This window comes from Diceros bicornis, chromosome 25 (assembly GCF_020826845.1).
Source record: "Diceros bicornis minor isolate mBicDic1 chromosome 25, mDicBic1.mat.cur, whole genome shotgun sequence".
Lineage (NCBI taxonomy): Eukaryota > Metazoa > Chordata > Mammalia > Perissodactyla > Rhinocerotidae > Diceros > Diceros bicornis.
In genome coordinates this window covers 9260628-9288176 of record NC_080764.1, presented here as the reverse complement: position 1 = coordinate 9288176, position 27549 = coordinate 9260628, and the positions used below count along the sequence as shown (strand labels likewise).

Here is a 27549-nt window from a genome sequence, read left to right as displayed (position 1 = left end):
CCGTCACCCCGCGGTTCCCACCGGTCCCTACGCGGAGACCCAACCCAGGCACCTTCCCCCGTAAGTGTCCACCGACTGAAAATAGATGCAAGTCCACCCCCGACCCCCCCTTCAAATCCTCCCCTTTAAAGGGAGCCACCGGGTGACGCCGGGGGAGTTTGCGGAAGCGCCAACCGCGTTGGGGCCTTGGGCGGATCCCGTGATTGCAGCTAGCCCCGCCCCCGGGTCCTCTTCCCCCATTGTGTGAGCGGCTCGGGCTCAGGCCCCGCCCCCTCGCCGCCTCCCTCCGGAGGCCCAACCCCTCCCCTTCTTTTCACCCCCCCTTGGCTCATTTCCGGCCGCCGCTGCTACCGCTAGCCTGTAAGGAGGATTCGGCAGAGGGAAGAAACAACAGCCGCCATCTTGTTTGTGTGCTAGGCTGGGGGGGAGAGAGGGCGAGAGCGAGCGGGCCAGAGTGGGCAAGCGGGACGCCGGGCTGAGTGCGAACTGCGAGAGCGAGAGTGCGGAGGGGAGCCGGGCCGGAGAGAGGCGGCAGGGGCCGAGACAGTGGCAGGGGGCCCGGGGCGCACGGGCTGAGCGACCCCCAGCCCCCTCCCGTCCGCACACACCCCCACCGCGGCCTGGGAGCCGGGCCGGCGTCGACGCCTAGGGGGGACCATTACATAACCCCGCGCCCCGCGGCGCCTTCGCCTGCCGCCGAGGGCGGCCCCGAGCGGAGCCCCGGGGGGCGGGCGCTCCCGGCACCTGGCCGCCGGGGGTGGGGGCCGTAGCGGCGGCCGTATTTATTTATTTTCCGCGGGAGAGGAGGCCGCCTGCGCCGCCCGCCGGAGCGGGGCCTCCTCGGTGGGCTCGGCGTCGGCGCGGGCGGGCGGCGCTGCTCGGCCCGGCCCCCTCGGCCCTCTGGGCCGGCGAGCTCCGCGCCCGGCGTCCTCGCCGCGCCTCCGCCGCCCGCCGCGCGATGTGAGGCGGCGGCGCCAGCCTGGCTCTCGGCTCGGGCGAGCTCTGTGCGGTCATTAGGGGCCGGTGCGGCGGCGGCGCGGAGCGCGGCGGCAGGAGGAAGGCTCGGAGGGTGGGGGCGCAGGTCCGGGAGGGGGCACCGGGAGGAGGTGAGTGTCTCTCGTCGCCTCCTCCTCTCCCCCCTTTTCGCCCCCGCCTCCTTGTGGCGATGAGAAGGAGGAGGACAGCGCCGAGGAGGAAGAGGCTGATGGCGGCGGCGGAGCTCCGAGAGACCTCGGCTGGGCAGGGGCCGGCCGTGGCGGGCCGGGGACTGCGCCTCTAGAGCCGCGAGTTCTCGGGAATTCGCCGCAGCGGCCGCGCTCGGCGGATTTGTGTTCCTGTACCCTCCTCCGGGCCTGGGCCAGGCCCGGCCCCTCGCACTTGCCCCTACCTTTCTATCGAGTCCGCATCCCTCTTCGGCCAGCGCGACCCGGCGAAGAGAAAAAGGAACTTCCCCCACCCCCATCGGGGGCCGGCGGAGCCCCCCAAGCCCACCCCAAGGAGCGGGGCGGGGACCCCGGCCTGAAGAAGAGATTGCCCGAGGATTCTCGTTTTCCTCGCCTGTATCTCCGAAAGAATTAAAAATGGCCGAGAATGTGGTGGAACCGGGGCCGCCTTCAGCCAAGCGGCCTAAACTCTCATCTCCGGCCCTCTCGGCGTCGGCCAGCGATGGCACAGGTTAGTCTCGGGAGCCCTGGCCCTCCACATCCCCCTGAATCTTTGCTGCTCGGTGCACCTTTCTTCTTCCAGATTTTCTTCCTTTCTCTCTCTTCCTAGTTCTCTGCCTCTTGATTAATTTTAAAGGTGTTTGAATGAGCTGGTCAAAGACGTCCAGTAGCCCAACCATTTTCTTTGCTTCCTAATACATTGGTTGCAACACTATGTCATATCGATGTGTGTTCTGGAATTAGAGTTCTTGAGTGGTGCTGTAGAAATGGCCTTTATTGTTGCTCCCATGGAATTTAATTTTGGAAATGCCAGTGCATTTGCGTGTAAGGGTTTTTTATGCAACCCTACTTTTAATTTGTTGATAAATGAGGAATTGCCAGTCCTTTCTCTTTGATTGCACTTATTCTGTTTTCTCTACTTTCGACTCTTCCTTTTCAAGATTTTCTCTTCTTTGCACGAGATTTTCTGCTGAGTATGAGTGTGTAAAAAATCTTGGTTTTGTTTATTTGTGTGTGTGAGATGCAGGATTTCAGGTTTGACGTGAGTTTTAACGTCAAAACTGAAATTTGATTTGAATTATTTTACCTACCGTTCCTAGCTTTTTTTTCTTTTTTTTAATCTTCTTATTTGCTTTAAGAATCAATATGGAGCGCAGTTCATTTTACATCTTCCATTTCTTTGGTATGAGACCAAAATGTCTGAAACTCTGGGTTTTTAGGGTGGGAGAGAGCAGAGGCATTTTCTTTGCAGTTTGTTGTCACTTTCTTTGGGGGGGCGCAGGAAAAATATAATCGATTTTGTGGAGTTATGTACTTGGAAATCAAGATTAGAAGTTGAAAGAGCCCCAATCATGAACTGCAAGCATGAGCTGATCATACAAAAGTTTAAAATATGCATTAGGTTTCTATTTGTGTGTTTTTGTTTTTTTACGCTTTTAAACGTATTTGGAGATCAAGATTTCAGTTTAACAAGGCTCTACAAATTCTTTGCTTCACAAAGTTGTGGACTAGCCTTTTGTCAGGAGAAAGTCTGGGAGACTTCCTTCCATCGTCCTCTTCTTACAGTTAGTTTGGTGCTATTCTGATGGCCCCCGACCTTCTCTTTTGCTGTCATAGTTGTTTGAGGTGCCAGGATAATGAAGAGGAAGAATGGCTGGCTATCTGACAGTCCACAAGATGTTCCCCCTTACTACGGAGCATCTCTTTAACTCCCGAGAACAGGCTCAGCGTCATCTCTCCATCTGCCAGTGAGAATGCATAATGGAGTTAAATGTACCCTTTGAGTTTGTAGAAAACTTCCTAAGCATGTTTCTAAGTAGGCTTCGCTTCAAAGGGTGAAAATGTAAGGCTATGGCAAATGCTTTGGATTCTTTGCTCTTACGAAGAAAGATGTATCGTGAGTTTAAGATAACCTGCAAAAATTGAGGAGTTTTGCAGAGTTCCCCTGCTTCAGGCTTGTCACATTGGCAATGCGTGAACTTTGATCTGTCCTTATTCCTTGAAGTTTCTCTAGTCTTCAGGGATTTTTTTTTTAACCTGTCTTTTTTTCTCAGAATTCATACACATATCGAGTATTGTATTTCTTTGCACTTACTCAAATGTCATTCAGAAGAATTTTTAGATCACCTGTAGACACATTTTCACCTGTAGATTTGTGTTATTTCTTTAGTTTTTATGTAATGTGGTAGTTTTTGCTCTTTAGTTTCTGTGTAATGTGGTAATTGGTTTTTACATTTGAGTTAGCCAGTGAGTTGGGATATTGTAGAGAAAACTTTATGTGCATTGTTTTGATGACTTCTGATCTGAGCCCCTTAGTCTTGGAGTAATGCAAGGCCTGAAATGTTCGAACACCTCTCTTCTGGTGCACTCCTGTGTTCTCCATATTTGATCCGTGTACTTGGTAACTTTAGCTAACTCCTTTTGGTAGTGTCTCACCTGTCTAATACACAAAAACTGTTTTGCTACTTGAAATATCTTTGGATAATTATGAGTCCTAAATGTATCGAGTGAGTTTTTATAAAACAAGCCCTCAACATTGAGATTAACTCAATCTTAGTACTAAGAGTTTATCTTAGCATTAGTTACCTTTTTCTGTATTTTGTAGTGAGGGTTGATCCCCCCCACCCCCCGTTAAGATTCTACTCCAGAAATGATTTGGTATCCAATTTTTACTCCTAGCCAGTCTGGGTTTTTTGTGTGGGAGGCTGGATATAAAGAAAATACTGTCCCCCTGTGAACGTACTTCCAAGTTGGGCACCATTACTTTTTTTTTTTTTTTTGCGTCCTGCAGTGTGTAGTATACGTTTGCAGGCAACTTTTAAAGGAGACACTTCACTTTTTAAAACTTTAAATTTCAGACTTGTGATTTCTACATTTTGACTTTTGGATATGTGAAATGTGAAAGTAATTTGTTCGTTGGTACTTGATTGTGAATTTTACGTAGAACTGGTCAAAATGATCCCAAAACTCTGGACTCCAGAAACTTTTTTTTTTTAATGATTGAGGCTTGCAATTTTACTAGTGTAAGTGTACCTACTAAGAGTGTTTACATGTGCCAGTTTTATAGGAAAGAAAACTGAAATCCAGTTGGGTTGACATGCCAAAGCATTACAAAACAAATTAGCGTTTAAATCCCAACTTCTGATTTCTACGATTAGCCACTGATGCAGGATAAAAATGACTTATTTAATACCCAAAGATTCTTCTGAAAAAATTTCCGGATTGATTCAAATAACTTGAATTAAGTTCAAGTTCTGTGTTGGAATGGAGAGGAGGAGACTTATTTTTTAGCTTTTGCGTCTTTGTGTTCCTGTTTCAATCTTTGCACTTGATCCATTGAAAATTTTATTTAACTTGGTATGGTTAGGTCAAAACTATTTGATAAATCACATGACTTTCTATCCTACCCCCTCCTCCTCCCAGAAAAAGATCATGAAAGCCATTTATAAAAATTTTTTGGTAAAATTATTGAGCAGCAATGTTAACAGGCAAGTCCTGGAAATATTTCTTGAATCTATTTCTAGTAATAACCTGAGTGATGGGAATGTTGAAGATGACATGTTGCCTTCATTGCTCACTGGACGTGCTCTGTCACTGCTTTGTAAAAACTTAATGCCATATGCACCGAAGGAACAGGCTCTGGAAAGATGGGTGACAGCTTTAGGATCTGGCATATTAGGTAGGGTAAAGATCCTTCTTGGTCTTGGTACAGTTTTGTGGCCCTGCTGTGTACTCATGTGTCAGAATTGGCTTGGATTTTACACCTGTTTTTCATTTCAAAGGCACAGGATAGATAGTATATAAAATATACCTGTGTTTTGACCGCTAGATTAATGTATACAATAGAGAAGTGGCAAGAATTTTTTAAATGTCAGTTTTACTTTCTCAAAACCATTGTGTCTTAGTGGTTTATCATCAATAACCAGATTATTTTTGGTGGAGGCCATTTCTTTTTCAGCTCTTAAACTTATGATATTGTTTTAATTTTATTTTTTAGGCATGAATGTTTGCATTATAGAGTTCTGCTTCTGGAGTTTTTCTGTTATGGCTCCTTGATCCAGTGAGGTATTGCTGACCTCACTGTTAAATCGCAGAGCATTTTACCAAGTGCCTTGTACTCAGGCAATTGTTATTCTCAAGGTTTTATAAGTTCATTTATAGTACTTCAAGAAGGCTATCTGTGGTTGATAGTGAGATAAAGTGACTTTTGTTAAGTTGTAAATTTTGTATGTGTTACAGTACGGGTGCCCTTTTCCAGCAGGAGTTCATGTTCTGTTGCAGAGGTAAGAAATGTATTGGCATGTCCAGTGACTGGATGATGGATGGGGAAGGAGGAAAGGGTTTCTGCCTTGGTTGCCTTTTGGCATTATTTTCTCTGTTTTATGCTTTGCTTTTCTACCTTCTCCTTAGTCTGTTCTATAAAAAGGGGGGAAAAATTGAAACAAGAAGTTGAAAATTATTAGTGCCTAGTGGTGTTTGTTAGGGACATTGAGTGGTAAATAGGAAAGGAAAAAAAGAGTAGGAAGAATGTTGCAGATATAAGTGGGAGTGTAAAATACTTCTTCCCGGTATATTTACAGAAACAGTTCAGGAGTTATTCTGCCAATTCATACACCCAACAATTAATGGCAAAATAAGACATGCTTCTTTTGTGTGTTTTTTGAGATTTTAGGGTTTCCTCCTCTGAGAATTTCTGAAGTTGAATTTTTTTAGTGTGGCAAACATCAGAGAAAAATCAGTGGGCAAACTGAAACTTAAATTACACCAAGTGTAAAATTTTAAAACATTGAATTTTGCAGATGGTTTTTTCATGTAATGGGTGGTAGTTTACTTCTAAAATTTTAATGGGAAATTTTCATTGCTCAATTCTCAAAAATGGTTTAAGAGAATAAATATTAATTGAAGTGTTAAGCCTCTTCTGAACAATTTGAATATCATTTGTTTTTAGATACAGATCTTTTTTTTAATAAATGCCCAAAAAGGTAGTTAGGAGTAATTTAGTTGAGAGAGCGAGAGTAAAATTAAAACTACTGAAAAAAAGTGAGTGGTTATAAGAGAATTGGTTTTGGAGTCAGAATAGTCAAGTTCAGATCCCAGACCTGCCATTATTAACTGTGAACCTTGGGCCAATTACTTTTTGTCTCAGCTTCCTCACCTGTAGCAGTACCCACCTTATGGGATTGTGGTGAGGAATAAATGAGAATTCTCTTTATCAGATGCTTAGGATAGTGCTTGCTGCAGTGTGTGCTCATTGTGTTAACTGTTTTAAACCTTACTTCTAAGGTTTACCAAAGAAAGAAAAGAAAAAAGCAGTGATAGAATTGTTTAATGGCTATATAGATAGACTGGATAAAGAGAAAGCCAAGTGCATGAATTTCAGAGAGTAGTATTAGAAGCAAGGCTTACGGTACAGAGTTAACCTATACATCATCTACTCAAAGATTAGTTTTTTGAGAATATAAGAATATGGCAGGAGAGATTTAAAAAAAGGATGAACGTACTATATATACTGTCACCTAGGGTGTCTTGTATTTGTAAGTAATTGAAATGAAAATCAAATAAGTTTAAGGCATAATGAGAAATCAGAAAGCAGATTGTTCTTATTGGAAATGCTCAAGTTAGGAATAGCTTTTTGCTAAAGAATGTTGTGGTTGAGCACTATTTTTTCTATTTTTTATTTGCTTATCTGTGTCTTAAAAAAAGACTTTCTTATAAAGGAGGAGGGCGAAAAGAGAAGGAGCAGTGCGGTGGTTTTCAAATTTTTTTGACCACACCCAAGTAAGAACTACATTTTATGTGGAGAAGCAGAAACCCTGTCTCAGCAAGTGAACAAACAATGCTTACCCTTACTACTTGTAATATTTTCTGTTGCATTTCATTTTTTTTAAGTGCTGGTTGTGACCTACTGTATTAATTTCATGACCCACTATTGGCTTGTGACCCACAATTTGAAAAATGCTGGCTTTAGAAGAGTTGACAAGCTGGCAGTTGTCCTGTATTAGACCAACATTTTCCGTATGCTAGGCATTTATCCTCAGTACAGGGAATGCTCTGTTAATCCAGACAGACATAGACTCTTCCTTCCTGGAGCTTATAGATAAGGAGAGGAGAGCAACATTTAAGTCTGATGTGACCAGCATTGTATTTGGGAAGTACAGTGTGTAGTGGGAGAAACAGGGACCTGACCTGTAACAACTGTTACTCTGGTGGCTGTCTTTGAGGAATTGGTGTCTGATCTTGGGATCTGAAGGATTAGTTAGGGTTAGTAAGAGTGAGCCCAGCTGGGAACAAGAGAGTATGGCCTATTCAGGGAAGCTCTCAGTTCCATCTGGCTGGGGGGATAGCAAGAAATATGACCATAGAGGAGAGCAGGGGGCCAGTCATGCAGAGCTTATAATCCCTATTGGAGTTAGACTTTCCATTTTAGCTCTTTTAAATGGATGAGACAGAATTGTACCTTAGATGATTGACTCAAGTGAGGAATGGTTTGGAAAGGAACAGGGAAAATTAGAAGCAGGGAGACCAGTGAGATGGTTGTTTTAGGATTCCAGCTGTGATGAGGGTGGCTTGGATTAGTAGATGGAAAGAAGTGAAAAGATTTGAGGGAAGGTGAGAGGTCAGCAGAACTTGGTGATTAATTAGATATTAGGATATTGCAATAGAAGAAAGAAGGCTAATTCCCAAGCTTCGAGTTTGGGCAGCTGGATTGGTGAGGGTACCGTTTATTAAGATAACAAACATAGGAAAAGAAGTATTTGTGTATGCATGTGGACGGGAGGGGTTTTGATGAGTTAAATTTGGGACATTTTGAAGTTGTGTGATTCTCCTGAATTGATTACTCACTGTTTTCATTTGGTGTGCCTTTCTCTCATTTCAGCCAACAAACATTGACTATCTATCAAGTTTTAGGCACTTGGAAGGTAAAGGTGAATCACGGTGCAGTTTCTACTCTCAAAGCCTTTAGGATCTGGTGGGGTTGGTATACGTGTACACACAGTTTTCCCAAAAGTTATACTCTGATAAATTTTTTAAAATGTTCTGATTAAAGGCAAAGGATAGGGATTATTTCTAACAGGGTGGGTTTGGAGTATTGAGGGAAAACTTTGTAGGAAAAAATGTGTATTTGAATGAATGTAGGAGAGCTTGAAGGTAACTTACCTTTTCTTAGAAGTAGGGAAAGTTGGAAGGGTATTTCAGGTATAACAAATACAAGTGCTTCTCATGTAACTGGAACACAGACTGTATGTATTGTGGAGTGTTTTCATGGGAGACAGATGGAAAAGGATGTTGGGGTCCTATTATGAAAAGACAGAAATATGCTAAAGAATTTACATTAATCTTACCATCAGGATAAAAATTTCATGGGCAGGAGAGTGACATGGTCAAGGAAAGGGGAAAGACTAATTCTGGTGACACTGTTACAGGATCAGTAGCAGAGAGAGAATCTAATGGCAGGAAGACTGAGGGTATGTCATTTATCTCTTGAAATGCAGTTATCATTTGCCTTGGAAGTTTTTGGTAAATTGTAATTACCGGTCAAAGTGAATTGTTTATCTTTTTTGTGTGTGTGTGAGGAAGATCAGCCCTGAGCTAACATCTGTGCCCATCTTCCTCTACCTTATATGGGATGCCGCCACAGCATGACATGACAAGCTGTGCATCGGTGGTTGCCCGGGATCCGAACCCACGAACCCCGGGCCACCGAAGCGGAGCGTGTACACTTAACCGCTTGCACCACTGGGCCTGCCTATTTATCTACGTTTTTTAAGATCCAAGTTTTGGTTACCAGTTATCATAAGTGTAGAAAATATAGCAGGTAACTCAAAAACATCCACTCTCTCCTTTTTCTTTACAGATATGCAATTTTTAGGAGGCCGTTTTTTTTTTTTTTTAAGAAATGGTATGATATCTTCATCATCTAAGATCTTCTATAGACATTCCCTTGGAGCAAACTCTAGTCCAGAAAACCAATCCTAGCCTCAGCGCAAAGCTTCTTACAAGTTATTACTACTACTCAAAATCAAGAAATGATCAGTGGTAAAGTTAGCGTGCAGTTTAGGTTTAATATAAACATGTCAATGAGTTGATTCTTAAGGTGGGATTTTAATAAATAACAGTGTCTTCATCTTTTAGTTAATTTCACAACAGGAAGTGTCAGTATATTAATAAATTGATAAAGAGAAAGGCAGAGTCAGTGTAAAACTTCAAAAAGTGGGCCTCAGGCCACATTCTTGATCAGTTGTAGCGTTCCGTCTTTGTTTAAATTTTGAGACCTAACTTAAATGTGTTGGGGTTAAGAATCAGCTTCAAGTCAATCACTTCCCAAAGTATAGATACATCTTTTGATGTCATGGTTGCAGGACAATGTTAACAGTGCACACATTTTGAAATTTGCTTGCACTTTTGCCCTTTGACTCTATTGGATTTCAAAACTCAGCAGCTGCCAACTTGCATGGCTGTGTGATCCTCTATAACTTAATATTGATTATCATCTTCAATCCAAATTTGTGTATAATTCACAGGTCATTTCCAGTTGTTTTGGAAAGTATTAGAAGTCTTACCTGTCTTTCCAGCATGAAATTTCATTTAATTTTCTCAGTGTTCCTTTAAGTAGTTTTAAGTAGTTTGTGCATCTTTCTTTCCTTGATAGGTAGATTGTTTATGATTAGATTAATTCAGCTTCATCTACAGAGTATTAAAATACTGTTCTTTTTTTTATTTATTTATTTTTCCCCTAAAGCCCCAGGCGATAGTTGTATGTCATAGTTGCACATTCTTCTAGTTGCTGTATGTGGGACGCGGCCTCAGCATGGCCGGAGAAGCAGTGCATCTGTGTGTGCCCAGGATCCGAACCCGGGCAGCCTGCATCGGAGCGCACGCACTTAACCGCTAAGCCATGGGGCCGGCCCTAAAATACTATTCTTTAGATGAAGTACTGAATGAAGGTTAGGAAAGTCATTTTAACCTGGTAAATTCATGAAAGTTTGCTAAATTGCCTCATTTCAAAGTCTGCGATGTTTCAAAATGTCATGCTTTTTAAGCACCCAAAACAACTGAGTTAATGTAAGAGTATGAGTGCCCCACACCAATAAGAAGGAGAGATTTTTTTGAGATTGGTCATTTCAGTGTCTAGCCAAACGGTTATCAGAATTGCTAAAGTTATGTAGATTTGACTTTTGTCTGTATCCTTATTTTTTTTAAATCTTAGATCCCTCACCTGGACTCTAGGGGCTCTGAGTGTTCTGATCTCTGCCCACCTCATCACTCACTTTGCTCCCCCTACTTTGAATTCTTTCAGTTGCTGAACTGAAAGAATTAGCTTAGCTTTAGGTTGTTCACATGCAATTCTTTCTCTCCACTCTTCACCTGTCCAGCTCCAACTCATCCTCTGGCCTCACCACTGCGTTAGGTGAAAGAAATGTTTCGAGATCTGGAATGTTCATTTTTAAAAAAACGTTTTAATGCCCCAGTGAAAACTATCTGAAAGGAGGAGAATAAATAGATGGATTCTGTCTTCTAAGTGGATGCTTGAGAATTGGCTCATTTTAGAATGATTAGTATGGGTATTTTGCTTAATGTCATAGTTTAAGAGTAGAACTGAGTTTTTGACTTCAGTTTTACTGAGATTACAAAAATAAGCCTGTTTATTCAACAAATATTGTTTGAGTCTTCTAAGTGGAAAAAAAATGTGTAACTGGAAGAGGTACTATTATGCAGTAGAATTAGATTTTGAGCCAAAATTATTTCAATTTTAAGTTTTGCATCCTAGTTAGTAACTAAAAAAAGAATCTTTTATTTATGCTCACAGACAATACAGTGTTTGGGATTATATTGTTGATAATCCTAATTTTGAAGGTTATGCTTCATTTATCTATTTCATGGTGGGTAGTATTTGTCTAATTTCTCATGTATCATGGAATTGTCTTGATCTTTTGATTTTGAAAAGGCTAAGTGAACTAAGTATTTATTTTACAAGAGATTAGATTATATGGCTAAATCTGCTGTGAGGACCACAGTAATATAGAAGACACCAAGGGTGACCTACAGAATCAGTAGGTAATAGTGAAAGGATGTTTTGACTCACATTAATTTCCCACATGTTCAATCCAAATTTGTTTTTGCTTAAATTGTCACATTTCTGATATACGGTCCATTGGATAAACCTCATGTATTATGCTAAACTTTTCAAATCAGATTTAAATCTGTCTGTCAGTCACATTTTGCATCACTATATTTAGACTGAATGTACACTCAGATGAAGAAACATTTTCCTCAAAGTCATTTTGTATTTGAGCATCATTAAATGTCTATGGGAACTTGTCAACAAACTGTGTGGTTGAAGTAGCCTGCTGATGATGTTGATTGGTTGATATTTTAGAAAGTAAGCAGGAAATGTCTTACTGGAGATAGTGAGAGTTCATTCATTTCAACAGTTGTTTTTGGTACTGTTCCGTAATCACCATAGGGTAGCTTAAAGGTAATGGAATAAATTTCAGATTTATAAATTTCTTATCAAAGAGAAAGGGGGGAAGTAAGCAAATTAAATATCTAAGAGCTCACCTCAATATCTAGAAAAAATACTTGGTGTCTTTTACTTTCTTAGTTCCCGCTTCTTTCTCAATCTACTGCAGTCTGGCTTTTGCTCTTTACAACTCCATTGAACTGCTCTTACCTAAATATCTCCTTAGTAAATCTAATATCTTACTAATAGCTCTTACTAAATATCTCCTATTATCTACATTCAGTGAATTCTCTCTGGAGAGTGAGACACCATTAACATTTCCTTCTTGGAACCTTGTTTCCAGGATACTATTCCTGGTGGACAGGCTGGAGACTTGGGTTTTAGCACCCTTTACTAGTTAAGATCATTGTCCCTTAAATACTGGCATTTCCAATGGAAGCCTTAATGTCCACTGGTGACTTAAGTTCCACATTTCTCTCACGTTGCCAGGTATTCCTTTGATTGCCCATCTGGATAACGGTGCTGCTATACTCTTAGGTTGTCCAAGCCGGGAACTTGGGAGTCATCCTTGTCTTTTTCTTTTCTCTTAACCCCCTGCCTGTAGTCAGAAAGAGAGGTCTTTTGATTGGCCTCTTTGATGCCTCTGCTGCTTTAGTACTTCTGCTCCAGTCTTCAGTGCTGGCTTTCTTTATTTCTCCAGCCGCAGTTCTGTAGCCAGTGTCCCTGACTCTGGACTTGTCTTTCTGATTCATTCTTCATCCTGTTTGCTTTAGTGGTCTCTAATAAATGCAGATTTGTTCATATCATGTTTCTGCTTAAAATTCTTCAGTAGATCAGTTTTCTCTTTAGAATAAAAGTCTCAAAACTGTTATGTTACAGGACCCTCGAAGTTGCTTCTTCTGTTTGTTGAACATCTACATTTTATTCAGCTGATCTGAACCACTCCCTGTGAAGGGCAAGTTGAGATGAGAGCCTTAGATGATTTATTTGAACCTTTATTTTTTTCCTTTCCTTAAAAGGGAGAACCTGAGGAGCTTAGTAAAGAGGCATGAAATTGAGGCTGGTCAGTACTAAAACCCACTGTTCAGTAGGATTTGTTTAAATTATGACATGAATTTTTCATTATTTTTCCCCTCACATCTTCATACATATTGCTTTTAGTTTGAGACGTGCTTTTCTACTAGTTTTAGACCACTATGTTTCATTTTCTGTTTGACAAACTTTGGCTAAAGACATAATCTCTTATTTTAGTAGCCTTTTTACAATATGCTGCTCATGAACTTGTTACCAGGTTTTTTTCTAGGAAGCCCTTGTGGAAAGATCTAGTGAGGATAGATTTGAAATCTGATGGCTAAAATGAAATCCACATATTAGGTTTTTGAGCTTTAGCTATCAGTATAGAATTGATTATTTACAGTTTGAGTAATTTTTCTTAGTCTGGAAATATTATTTACATTTTGTTAAGAAATTGTTTTTCTCAGTTTAAAAATGTTCAAAAAAGTTATAGTTCTCATAATGTTCAGTAATCTAAAAAAATGCTAAAAATGAAGTCTCTCTGCTTGCTTACATAGAAAGAGCATTGGACTGGGATCCAGAGCACTTTAATTGGGTCCATATTCAGTAACAAAACAGTATAATCTCAGGGAAGCTTTTCAAACTTAGGCCCTCCCTGGAAGCAGCAGTGTTCTAAGAGGCCTGAGGAGGATGGGTCTTCATCATCCCAATTCCTTTTCAGCCACCACTGTTGTGCTTTTCATTTTGTCATGTTTCCGAGTGTACACTGTGCTAGATGATCCCTAAGGATCCTTTGCTCTGCCCCACCTGGTATATAACTTTAAAAAAGAGGGTGAATAAATTTACACATTTATATCGAGACACATGTTTATATTACCCATTTATATACTTTAGAATCTATCTTTTAGAATCTTTAAGAACCATCTCATTGGCTCTTAAAGCAACTCCATGAGGGAGGTAAAATAACTTTTGATGGAAGAGGTAACTTGAACTCACAGTTAGAAAGTGACAGCTAAGTGAAGTCAGCTTGTAGAATTGGGTTTAAATCCAAGTATTCGGACTCCTTGAGCGGTGCCAAGTTGGAGACCGGTGGTGGCTGATGACATTTAGGAATCACGAATGCCCAGAACTTTAAGGCACAATCATAATAGCTTAGGAGTAAGGATGTTAGTCAGTGATATCAGATGAAATGATAGGCTCTGTTTGATCAGGGGTCAAGTCTATATAACTTTTTTACATAGTCTTCCCAATGTAAGCAATAAGCAATATAGTATTTGAAAATAAAAGGTTTTAAGTAGAAGTAAGAGAACTTTTATAGAGTTATAAATATCCAGATATAAATAATTATAGTATGTAATTGTAGCATTGCTGGAAATATTTATTATCAAATTCATTCTGTGAGCACATAGTAGGTGATATGGGAGATGTACATATCTATTAAATGAGACCCTTATCCTTCAGATACTTATAATTTGGTAAAGAAATAAGATGCTCACAAATATTTATAACAAAAGATAGAAGATATAAAGTGCATAGTTGAAGTTGTAACAAAGTGAGCCATCTCAGGAAACAGGAGTATTGGGAATAACATTTGAGTTGAAACTGAGTGGAAACACCAATTTGCAAAGGTACATGCACCCCTGTGTTCATTGCAGCATTATTCACAATAGCCAAGACTTGGAAGCAGCCTAAGTGCCCATCAAGGGACGAATGGATAAAGAAGATGTGGTATATATACACAATGGAATACTACTCAGCCATAAGAAACGATGAAATCCAGGCATTTGTGACAACATGGATGGACATTGAGGGTATAATGCAAAGTGAAATAAGTCAGAGGGAGAAGGTCAAATACCGTATGATTTCCTTCATTAAGTAGTAGATAATAACAACAATAAACAAACACATAGGGACAAAGATTGGATTGGTGGTTACCAGAGGGGAACGGGGGAGGGAGGAGGGTGAAAGGGATAATTCGGCACATGTGTGTGGTGATGGGTTGTAATTAGTATTTTGGTGGTGAACATGATGTAGTCCATGCAGAAATAGAAGTACAATGATGTACACCTGAAATTTTTACAATGTCATAAACCAATGTTACTGCAATAAACAAAAAATTAAAAAAAATAAAATAAAAAATAAAAAAATAATAAAATCCGTAGATAAAAAAACAACAACAAAGGAAAAAAAAAAGATATTTTCATAACGGCTCACCATATGCAGATGATTTTGGTAGAACACTACTTTTTAAAAAATGTAACTGACTCTTTGTGTGGAATATTAAGATTTTGTTCTGCTCAAGAATGTGTCAATTACATAGTTACAAAATGTTAGATGCAATGGCTAATTTTTAAGAGCCCTTTAAAAGCCTAAAGGGATTGATTCTCATAATTAAAGCTATACTGACTATTTCATTTTTATACCATTTTGGATAATTGCAAAATATTAAAAGTAACAAACTTTTGAAATGTAAAAAAAAAAAAGAAAAAAGAAACTGAGTGGATCTCTTGTAGTAGTAACTACAGTTAGGTCTGTTGAAAGTATAGGATTGCCATTAAAAAAAGAAAAAACCCTATAACCTTTATTTTCAAGGTCTACCGATGTAAACCCTCCTATCTGCTTCACGGAGGAGCCTAACTTTGTAATGTGATGTTAAATGTTTTGCATAAACATGAAACAGCAACCAAGTGCAGCAGATTTGGCTGTAGTACAAGTTACATTAAAATCCTCAAGATTCTATGGCCTAGAGTAAGACTTCTGTATTACTGAAGTTGATTTCTTCTCAGTGAACTCTGTATATGTGGCTATTATCTACTTCTGAGATTGTTGAGAGGATTAAGGAGAATAATACCATTATTGAGGTGTGAAGAACAATGCCTGACACATTGAAAGTGCTTGATAAAAGTTTGCTCTCATTATTATAAGCTAGTCTTGTCTCCTAATAGGGTCATGATTCCATTGAATAATAATAATAGATAACATTTTCATGATGTTTAATATGTGCCAGGCACTGTTCTAAATACTTTACATATATTAACTTGTTTAATCCTCACACATAACCTATGAAGTAGGTTACTCTCCTGTTATTCAGAGGTGGAAACTAGGTTTTTCTGTGTATACTTTAGAATCATCTTGTCTGATTCCCTGAAAAACTGTTAGGATTTTGATTGGCATTGCACTGAATCTATAGATCAATATTGGGAAAGAATTGATGTCTTTATATAGTGTTCAAGATTTGTACCCAGATGTTTGGGATTATTATTCTAATTATTTAGGTAGGTAGTCTTTACTTTCACAATTAACATGTATTTTATAATACCATATTGTCTGATTTTTTTCTATTTTCCCCTATGTCATCATAAATTGTGTTTTAGAAATTATTTCTAACCTTTTGTTTGTACAGAAATGCAATTTAATTTGTTTGTATTTGTGGTACGTTTAGTCACCTTGCTAACCTCTCACTATTTCCAATTCTTTGGATTTTCTATGTTGACAGTTGTATCATCTGCATACAATGTTGTGTTTCTTCCTTTCGTCTTTTCACTTATAATTTTTCTTGTATTATTGCTTTGGCTAGATACTTCATCCAGTACAATGCTGAATAGAAGTGGTTGTCATGGGTATCTGTCTTGTTCTGATGCTAAAGAGACTACTTTTAATGTTGGAGCATTAGGCATATTTGCTGTCAGTTTTTAGGTTTTAGAAGAAACCTTTTTATCAATTTAAGTTCCCATCAGTTTCTTGAGTGCTTTAGTTTTTTTTTTTTTTTTTTTTGTGATTGGGTATGGAATTTTTCCAGTGCTTTTCTTAAATCCGTTGAGATGAATCTTACATTTTCTTTGTCCTTTGTTAATATGGTGAGTGACATTTAGAAATGTTCTAAGGTTCTCATGCAAACCCCTTCCCCTTGAATGTCTGAGATTATCCCAACTTGATCAGGATAATTACATTTTTAAGACACTAATGAATTTGGGTTGCTCTTTTTTTAAGGATTCCTGCTTCTGTGTTCATGATTTTCTTCTCTTGTACTGGTCATGTGTGATTTTTAGAGTATTCTTCCTATTTTCTAGAAGTGTTTATGTAAGGTTGAATTGTCTTTTCCTTGAAAGTTCAGTAGGACGTGCCTATAAAAACCTTTAGATCTGGTGTTTTCTTTATGGAAAGATTAACCAATGATTCATTTTCCTTAATAGTAATAGGATTGTTCAGGCTTTCTATATCTTTTTTTTTTTTTTTTTTTTGTGAGGAAGATCAGTGCTGAGCTAACATCCATGCCAATCCTCCTCTTTTTGCTGAGGAAGACTGGCCCTGGCCTAACATCTGTGCCCATCTTCCTCCACTTTCTATGGGACGCCGCCACAGCATGGCCTAACAAGCGGAGCATCGTTGCATGCCTGGGATCCGAACCCGGGCCGCCAGCAACAGAGCGCGAGCACTTAACCGCTATGCCACGGGGCCAGCCCCTCTATATCTTCTTTTAAACTCTTTTAAATGGGAATTTTCAATTTAATAGAATAGTATAAGGAATCCCCATGTGGCTAATACTTCAGGTTACTAGTATGTTTGCCACCCCCCCCTTTTGCTGCAGTATTTTAAAGCAAATCCCAGACGTGTCATTTCACCAGAAATATTTCAATATGTATCTCTTAGTTAAAAGAATTTATTTTAACATAGTGACTATGCTATTATCACACCCAACAAAATTAATAATTTTGTAGTGTTACCCACCACTCAGTCCATATTTATATTTTCCTGATTCTCTTCTTTTTTTTTTTTTTTTTGTGAGGAAGATCAGTCCTGAGCTAACATCCATGCTAGTACTCCTCTTTCTGCTGAAAAAGACTGGCTCTGAGCTATCATCTATTGCCAGTCCTCCTCCTTTTTTTCCCCAAAGCCCTAGTAGATAGTTGTACATCATGGTTGCACATCCTTTTAGTTGCTGTATGTGGGACGCAGCCTCAGCATGGCCGGAGAAGCGGTGCGTCGGTGCGCGCCCGGGATCCGAACCCCGGGCCGCCAGTAGCGGAGCGCATGCACTTAACCACTAAGCCATGGGGCCAGCCCCTGATTCCCTTCTTAAAATGTTGTTTTTGCATTTATTTTATTGAGATCATAATGGTTTATGACATTGTGTGATTTTGGGTGTACGTTATTATTAAAATGTGTTTCTACAATTGGTTTGAATCAGGATCCAAACAGAGTACATCTGGTTGTTGAGTCTCTGATAATTCCTCCCATTTTTCTTTTTTTTTTCCTTTTATGCAGTTGATTTGTTGGAGAAACTGGGAAATTTATCCCTTATAATTTTTCTTTTTTAATTAACGTTTGGTGAGTATTTTCTCAGGAATTTATCCATTTTTGTCTCTTTTCAATTTTTTTGCATAAAGTAGGTTAGTACTTACTGCTTTCTCTTTTTACTTTCTTTTTTCCTTAACCTTCCCAGAAGTTTATCTTTTATTACTCTCTTCACAGAATCAACTTCTGGTTTTGATACCCTCTCAGTTGTATGTCTTGTTTTCCTCTTTTGTTGATATTGCTTTTATCTTTGATCGTCATCTTCCTGCTGTTCTTTTTATAACATAGTAACCTGGATACTTAAGTGATTAATTTTTGCTTTATTTTCTAATATAAGCCTTTAAGTTTTGAAATGTAGTATTTTTATTATTACTCAGTTTCGTTTGTGATTTCTTCTTTATCACTTATGTATATGTAGTTTTTTAAATTTCTAAATGGGTAGACATTATTTTTATTTCTTCCTAAATGTTCAACACTAAAAATATGCTGATAGAATATTTCCTTGTATACTCCAGGGGAAAAGTAGAATGCAAAATCTCACAAAGTATGTATGATCCCAGGTTTGTGAATTATGTAAGTAGAAAGAAATGATGAAAGAAATATATCAGTATATTAAGCGATTGTCTTTGAGTAGTGATGTCAGGTAAATTTTATTTGAAACTGTATTTATATTCCAAAACTATTCATAAGACACGATTTATTTTTGCAATGGAGGGACCGTGTATGATTTTTCAGAAGGAAAGAAAATAATTCTGTAAAAGTGTGGTCTCTAAATCATGCCCTGAGATCCTGGGATGCAGTTCAGTTTAATTAAAATACGACCAGCTGCTTAACTTGTGTTGAGCCTTAGGCAAGAGGTTGGTGTATAAGTGGTAAGACGTGTCCTTCCCAAAAAACTACTGTCTGGGTGCATGGGTGGGGTCGGGGTTGGTGATGGGCAAGAGATGGCAGGGGGCAGAGAGAGAAAGACAGACACAGGTAATTTCAGTGCCATGATAGAATGCTATAAGAACAGGAAGGGCACGTAGAGGAGGAGTTGTGCTTAGGAACTGAGATTAAATGGACCAAGTAGATCATTATTAAAGTAGTATCATGTCTTCAAGGGATAGACTATTTTTTAATAGGGTAATTAGTTGTAGATTCAAGAATATTTAATTATTAAATACCCAGTAATGCTTTTGTAATGTGAAAACTACTTGGAAAATTAAAAGGAAAGAAAACTCAAACACCTCAATCTATATAATGAGTTAATGCTGTCAGCAGGTCAAACCAGGGACAGTTTTGCCCATCCAGGGACATTTGGTGCTAGCTGGAGATAATTTTGGTTGTCACAAATGGGGTATGGGTACTGCTGTCGTTGAGAGGAGAGACTAGGGATCTGCTGAGTATCTTACAATGCACAGGACAGTCCCTCTTCCCCCACAACAAAGAATTATCCAGCCCAAAATGTTTAATAGTGCTAAGGTTGAGAAACCCTAGGTTAATCTATAATTTACATCCTCTTTTTGGTGGGGGTGGGGTGGGGGTGGTTTGTATATTGTTGAAGGAGCTAGAGGCATGGTTTTGTATCCTATTCCAGCTAGATTTTGGTTAAGGAAAACTAATCGCTAGGCTGAAGTCAAGTGCAAGCAAATTCACTCAGATCGAGGACCTACTTTGTGTCAGGCACTGTGATAAGAACCTGGTAAAGAAGGGTAGACGACAGACCCTCTCTGCATGGAGCTCACACTGAATGTTCTACAGATGACAGATCTTTGGTATCAGTTGTCTTTCTTTATTAATAAATAATATTTTAAATATTTTGTTCTGAATTTAGTTTGTGTGTAGATAATTTATTTTAACCTCTTCTAAGGAATTCTGGGGTATTATACTACTTAATTGTGTGTCTTTTTTTCATGACTATCAATACAGACTTTCAGCAACTCATGTAATGGGTGTTATACTAAGATTTAATCCTTTTTTCCTTGGCCTTATTTTAGGTACAGTTCATAAGTGTTTAAACTTGTTGGCATAACCAAATATTCTCCAAGTTTTAAATACATACATAACAAAAAATTTTTTTAGTGTAACATGAAAAACTGCAATACATACAGATAGAATTCCATGAAGTGAGGTTTGGAAATGATATTTAATGCTTATCAAGAACAAAATATAGAGCAATTTGTAATTTTGATTCTTTCAAACTTTAACCTTTGTCTTCCTCTTTGCTTTTAGATTTTGGCTCTCTGTTCGACTTGGAGCACGACTTACCAGATGAATTAATCAACTCTACAGAATTGGGACTAACCAATGGTGGTGATATTAGTCAGCTTCAGACAAGTCTTGGCATAGTACAAGATGCAGCCTCTAAACATAAACAACTGTCAGAATTGCTCCGGTCTGGTAGTTCCCCTAACCTCAATATGGGAGTTGGTGGCCCAGGCCAAAGCATGGCCAGCCAGGCCCAACAGAACAGTCCTGGATTAGGTTTGATAAATAGCATGGTCAAAAGCCCAATGGCACAGGCAGGCCTGACTTCTCCCAACATGGGGATGGGCACTAGTGGACCAAATCAGGGTCCCACGCCATCCGCAACGGGTATGATGAACAGTCCAGTAAATCAACCTGCCATGGGAATGAACACAGGGATGAATGCTGGCATGAATCCTGGAATGTTGACTGCAGGCAATGGACAGGGGATGATGCCTAATCAAGTCATGAATGGTTCAATTGGAGCAGGCCGGGGGCGACCTAATATGCAGTACCCAAACCCAGGCATGGGAAATGCTGGCAACTTAATGACTGAGCCACTGCAGCAAGGCTCTCCCCAGATGGGAGGACAAACAGGATTGAGAGGCCCCCAGCCTCTTAAGGTAAGTGTAGTTTTGGTTTGTATGCCCTATCAGTGTTCTTGAGTGTTCCAGTGGTGGAGGGAGGGCTTGAGGTCAGTTATTCATTGCCATTCATGTTTAATCTTTTTACATTGTGTAGCCTTTCCCCACATACTGTATGCCAAGGATCTACTGTGTTGTCACAAATTTTATGAAGCTCTTATATTAAATTTAAGTAAAACATCTATTTTACAACTGACTGGTATTATATACCTTCACAGTTTGTTCCACATGATTGCCAGCTAATTCCTGTTCTCTCTGGCACAAGTATTAGAACATTTTCATCTCATTTCTAAACCCACTTTAGCCTTCATAGCCTCCATATAAAAATACAGTTTTGAGATAGCTGTCATTATACTGTCTTCAGGTAGACTTCATTTGTTCCCACAATATCTCTGCTTTTTAGGAGGTATATTTATTTATTCTAAAAGATTGATTAAATACTGTTTTTCATTATTAGTTGACGGAAATTTACGTGCATCTCTGCTTTTTAGGAGGTATATTTATTTATTCTAAAAGATTGATTAAATACTGTTTTTCGTTATTAGTTGATGGAAATTTAGGTGCATTAGTTTACTATGAAACTTCAACTAACGTTCCAGGTATTCCAATTAACTTGATTTTGGCCATTGATTGAAAGGTTTTTCTCTTTTCAAAAGCCTACTTTCTTAGCTTTATTAAGTAGAGAATGCTAAATATATTTTTAAAAACATTTTAAATGTGTATTCTGTATATATAGTTAAGACGATGCTATGCCTTCATATTTTTCTTACGTATTTTGTTCCTTTTTCTCAAAATGGCATCACACTGTAGTTGCCACTGCCTGGCATGTAGTTAGTAAATATTTGCTGAATGAGAGAGCAAGCTTCTCTCTCTCATTGGAGAGATATTGGAGATGGGTAAGATTTTCACAAAAAGAGCAAGCTTTCTCTGTAAGATGAATAATTTGAGCAGGCATTAGGACTTCTGTGTTCCTACGAATCATGATGGTGGGAGAGAGTTCAACGATGAAATTAAGACATAGGGATGAATTGGGAGTGGGGAGACTGAGGTCACATGTAGATTAAGAAAACCCTTAAATATTTTTTTGCTATGCAATAAAGAATATTGACAGCTTAGGAAAGGATTCTGTTTGGCATCCTGCCTACTGTGTAGATTCTCCCTTTCTGGCACTTTTATGTTGCTGTGGTTTATTTAGAGTATTTGGAGTGAGAACCAGAAACAAGAAGGTAAAATTTATTAAGTACCTCTTCTAGGTTCTAGGAACATAGCTATGAAGAGTCCCTGCCCTCCTGATGTTTATATTCCAGTGGGGAGGGGTGGGATGACAGACAGTAAACCTTCACTAATTGATCAAATATTTACTGAGTCCTCGCTCTGGTGCTGAAGATAGAGCAGTGAATAAACTTACTTCATGGAACTTACTTTGTAGTTTGTACATAAGATGTAAATGTATAGTATTTCAGGTAAGTGCTATGATGAAAAATAAAGTAAGGAAAGGCTCATTGGGAGAATACCTAGGCTGGAAGTGGGGCACTGTTTTATTCATAATCTAAATCACAAATTTGCATCAACATTGTTTCAGGGACTAGATATATAGCAATGAACAAAACGGACACAAATTCCTGTTCTTGTGGAGCTTATGTTTTCATGGGACGGGGGAATTCAAATATAAAAACTTTATTATTAAAATATTTCCTTGTTTTAAATGAGTCCCACCTATATTTTATAAGTTGATACTTATGAAGCACTTACAGCAGTGCCTGACACACAAGAAGAGCTCTAGATGTTTAGTAAATGAATTTTTTGGAGTTATGGAGGTTTAGGATGAGATACCCAATTACTATAAAAGTACTTTTATAAAAAACAACTAATTTTCTCTTTATGGCAGGAAAAATATTTATATTTTCCTATTTAAGATTAAAATAAATTCAAGTGAGGTGTTCCAATTGTTGACTAGCAGTTGCACTTCCACAATACCGGTTCCTAAAATTACCTTGTAGAGTTGATTGTATTCATTGTATTTCCTCCAAAATTCCTGAGAGTTCTGGTGATATTTAAGAATCAGGAATTAAGGGCCGGCCCCGTGGCTTAGTGGTTAAGTGCGTGTACTCCGATGCTGGCGGCCCGGGTTCGGATCCCGGGCGTGCACCGACGCACCGCTTCTCCAGCCACGCTGAGGCCGCGTCCCACATACAGCAACTAGAAGAATGTGCAACTATGACATACAACTATCTACTGGGGCCTTGGGGGAAAAAAAAATAAATAAAAATTAAAAAAAAAAAGAATCAGGAATTAAGACAAGGAAACTTTCAATGAGACATGATGGCTTGAATCCTATTCAAATGACAGTGGCTTTTGTACACAGTTCTTTTTCTGGATGAATCTGTGGTTTGAAATGTGCAGGCAGGTTATGACATTACTGCTGTAACAGTATATACTATAACAGAAGTCTGACTAACTGAGATACATGGGAAGAAATTTGGATCATACTCCCTTTTACCCTAATCTTTAATTTTAGATAAATTAAAATAATGAAAGACAAAATGTTTTATGTCTTAAAGTTATTTCTGACTGAGTAGTTCAGAAGGGTACAGTAAAAGGCAGAATAGTGCACAGATTTTGAACCGTACTGCCTGGGTCCTCCTCTTGAGCTGCATATTGTGCAGCTTTTCTTTTTTTCTCTTTTTTTTTTTCTGAGGAAGACCAGCCCTGAGCTAACATCTGATGCCAATCCTTTTTTTTTTTTTTTTTTTTTGCTGAGGAAGACTGGCCCTGGGCTAACATCCATGCCCATCTTCCTCTACTTTATATGGGACGCCGCCACAGCATGGCTTAACAAGCGGTGCATCGGTGCGCGCCCGGGATCCGAACCAGCGAACCCTGGGCCGCCACAGCGAAGTGCGCGCACTTAACCACATGCGCCACTGGGCCCGCCCCCGTGCAGCTTTTCAGTTAAGTCATTTCACTTGCCAGTAACTTCACAAGACATGTTATCTGCCTCCTCAAAAATGCTAGTGACAAAAGAAATAAACATTTTGAAAATCCTTTTCCCAGTAACCATCCTTTATGTATGAAGGAAGAGATGAAGTTAACTAAGACAAACATCACAGTTACTGGTATGGACTATAGAGCAAAATTGCCTGGGTTAAAAATGGACTCAGCCGCTTAGATAGTAGCTGTTACGTTGGGCAAGCTGCTTGCTATACTTACTCCATGGGATTGTTGGAGAACTAAGTGAGTTAATACAAGCTAGCTGTTCGTGAGTGGCATGTAGTAAACACTTACTGTTACACTAGCAGTAGTAACAAGTGCTTAGTATTATTACAGTTCCCATTTTTATGTTCTTAAAACACTTTATGGGGAGGGGCAGAAATCAAACCTACATCATGCAGTTAAGCTGGAATCTTCCAGAGGTGTAGCTCTCAGCTATAATGGGGGAGATCAAATCGACATACTCCATGAACAGCAGTTGGCCAAAGAATATGGGAATGCTACTAATAGAGACTTCAGTGTATTAATGCTATATAAATTTGATGGAACGTTTACTTTGTTTGGAGTTAAGGACTTTTTATTCAAGAAGTGTTCATTAATATTCTAGAATTTTTTGTTTTCTCTTTTTTTCTTAGAAAATAAAAACAAAATCTGTTCTATGAAAGAGCTTGTTATGATTAAGGAGACAAGATCCAGAATATTATTAAATAACAATATCAGACAGTATAATTATACCTGAATTAGTGTTAGACTCTAAATGTTAAGGAGGTCCTGAATATTAATATGTATTTAATATGGTTTAGGGCCATTCATCACAACATCAGCCCCATGAATTGATAGTTGTATTCCCATTATACAGGTGAGGAAACAAAGTCAGAGGTGTTACAGAGAAGTCTTGTCTTTCTGAATTAAAAGTGCATGTTGTTCATCACTGCCGTATAATGTCATTCTATTATTATGATTCATATATTGATGAAACCTCCACAGCTAAAAACAAATACTGGGGCCGGCCCCGTGGCTTAGCGGTTAAGTGCGCGCGCTCTGCTGCCGGCGGCCCTGGTTCAGATCCCGGGTGCCCACCGATGCACCGCTTCTCCAGCCATGCCAAGGCGGTGTCCCACATACAGCAACTAGAAGGATGTGCAGCTATGACATACAACTATCTACTGGGGCTTTGGGGGGAAAAAAAGAAATAAATAAAATCTTTAAAAAAGTAAATAAATAAATAAAAATAAAAACAAATACTGGGTTTTTATGTTTGCTGCAGCAGCCTTCACCTCCTGCCTGACTTGTAACCTTATACACGCATGACCATTGCTAGACTGAGACATGTAAAAGCAGGAGCCATGCCTGTTTTCTATAATCCTGCCTTAGTGATCCCTGGACCTTTCACAGACACAGCCTCGGAGCATCTTTATATATTACTTTCAGTTCTTCTTTCTCTGTAGTCCTACATCTGGGGAAAAAGAAAACAAATCCTAACTCCCTTTCCTCTGACTCTGGTTACCTCACATGTTATGAAGAGGTCTCTGTTACCTGGCATCTGGATGGGTTCATATCCAAACTTTGTGTGCTTTGTGACCGATGAAATTGGTGTTTAAAAAAAAAAACTCAACTTCATTCAGATGAGCGCTGGCCTTAGGAATAATTCTCTTTTTCCTTTTTTCCTTTTCTCTCTTTAAAATTTTCTTGAGGAGGTAGGAGCACTAATGTTGTCAGTTTTGGAACTCTTCTCTTAAAATAACATCAGTTTGTGATGGTCTCTGGCATGTGGTGTTAAAGAGTATTTAACCTGTAAAGTTTTAACGTAAGAGCAATGATTGATCTCTGTTGCATCTCTGGTTTAGAACTCTGGTGTTGTTGGATAGACAAGGAGTGAAGCTGGAAGGACCAGTTAGAGGGAGGTTAAGTGTAAGGCAGAGAGGAAGAATCCGTGTTGAAAGAGAGAAAGACGATCTTAAATGCCATATTCTGATGGGTTTGAAAGATGATCTTAAATGCCATATTCTGATGGGTTTTAAATAGGAGGTTCTTTTGCCCAAATTTACAATCTAGATGGATATAGTTTTAGGTGTGCAATATCGATTTAAGAGGAGTAGTCCCTAATGGGGTGATGAGGCCCCTTAAACTAAGGTGATGGTATAGGAGTAATGGGAATGAATCTGAAAAATCATGTTTAGGATTTGGTGTAGGTTCTGAGAGATCCCTAGTCTTCCTTGTTTATCAGTGTACCCCTAGTGTTTAACATAGTGCCTGGAGTATAATCTGGATACAGATACATGACACGGGTGTTTATCGAATCCAGTAGGAAATGTCTGAATGTAGTTTAATTTTGTTTTTATTGTTTGGTGAATCTTGGAGTCACACATAAAGTATTGGTTTGTTACTGTGGTGCCTGCAAGTCTTACTAAGCAATTTTTGTCCCTGTGTTAAATGTTCCTAAACTGTTACAGTCTTGATATTTTGGGCACTACTTTTTATTTTTCCTATTTATTTGTCAATGATTGTCACTATCGTGTGTTTTTTCCGTTCCTGTGTTCCCTAAGTTTCTGCTTTTAATATATTGAAAACTTAGAAACAACCTGCAGAGTCAGGTTTTTATAAAAAGAAAATAAAAAGGAGCCCCATACGTCCTTTTTGTTTTAGCTGCCTAGTACTGTTGGTGGCTTCCTTGTCCTCTGCCTTTTCAGTTTAGGTGGAAATCTGTATCATTGCAGTCCAGGTAGGTGGTGGGTAGTTGGACATCTGGATCACATTAGCTATAAAGGGAACAAGACCTAATAACTAACTGCACAGTGTATTCCCTTCCTTTTTGGTGGGTGAGTAGTGAGGGTTGGGGAGATAGAAAGGGTAAGGATGGGGCATTGGTTGTATTTTATTTTCTAACACTGGCAGCAGAACTCTGAGGGAGACAGGAAAACAAAAACCTGCGAGTCTTTGTTGGTCAGGGTGACCAGAAGTGTCAGGAATGAATTAACTGCCAGCTGACCAGCAGTCAGTGCAGTCTGTATATTTGAGACCATAGTCTGCTATAGAGTGAACTTGGATTTCTAGGTAATGCATTATGATTGAGGGAACAAGCATGTCAGGAACTGGTTGAAACGCAGTTGGTATAGGCAGGCAAGGCAGTGTCTGCGTGAACAAACGTGAAGGAGCGGATTCTACTGGGATGTATTTGAATAAAGATGTTATGCTTATTAACGAGACATCAAGGTAGCTTACAAATCCCAGCATTTTATTTATGTAAATAATGAACTCTTAAAAGCATAGTTGATTGTCTGTTGGTCTTTTACGGCCCGTCATGCAGGTTCTGTGACAGAATGGCTTTCATTTTATGTCTACCATGAATTTCCATGCTAATAGGAAACACAATTAAGTGAACTATAACTCCCCCAGGTGTGGGCGTGCATATTATTGAAACTACATTAGTATAAATAGTAGTACCTTAAAAGCATATGTAGCAGCAGCACTTGCCTCCACATTCAAAACTACCAACAGAAACCCAAACGTGTGTTTAAGCCTGTTTCTGTATTTAATTGTCATTACAATCTTACTGGCCAGATTCACTTAGGAAATTCCAATTATTGGAGACTGAATCAGTAAGTTCTTTACTCTGGATGCTTCCCATTCAGGCTGCCCCCTTTTTTTTGTGTGAGGAAGATCAGTCCTGAGCTAACATCCATGCTAATCCTCCTCTTTTTGCTGAGGAAGACCAGCTCTGGGCTAACATCTATTGCCAGTCCTCCTCCTT

General features: G+C 39.3%; 1 protein-coding gene across 5 annotated transcripts in view; it reads left to right on the top strand.

The window, feature by feature from the left end:
- The first annotated feature begins 366 nt into the window (after positions 1-366).
- EP300 (E1A binding protein p300) overlaps positions 367-27549 on the top strand; it is a 77331-nt gene continuing 50148 nt past the window's right edge. For 2 of the 5 annotated variants that reach the window (XM_058568291.1, XM_058568289.1), the window contains exons 1-4: positions 367-1674; positions 5403-5446; positions 8041-8089; positions 20149-20786. In XM_058568291.1, coding sequence (XP_058424274.1) covers positions 1581-1674; positions 5403-5446; positions 8041-8089; positions 20149-20786 — 825 coding nt within the window. In that variant the 5' untranslated portion in view covers positions 367-1580. The remainder of the gene's footprint in view (positions 1675-5402; positions 5447-8040; positions 8090-20148; positions 20787-27549) is intronic. The other 3 variants (XM_058568293.1, XM_058568292.1, XM_058568290.1) reach the window with 2 other exon arrangements.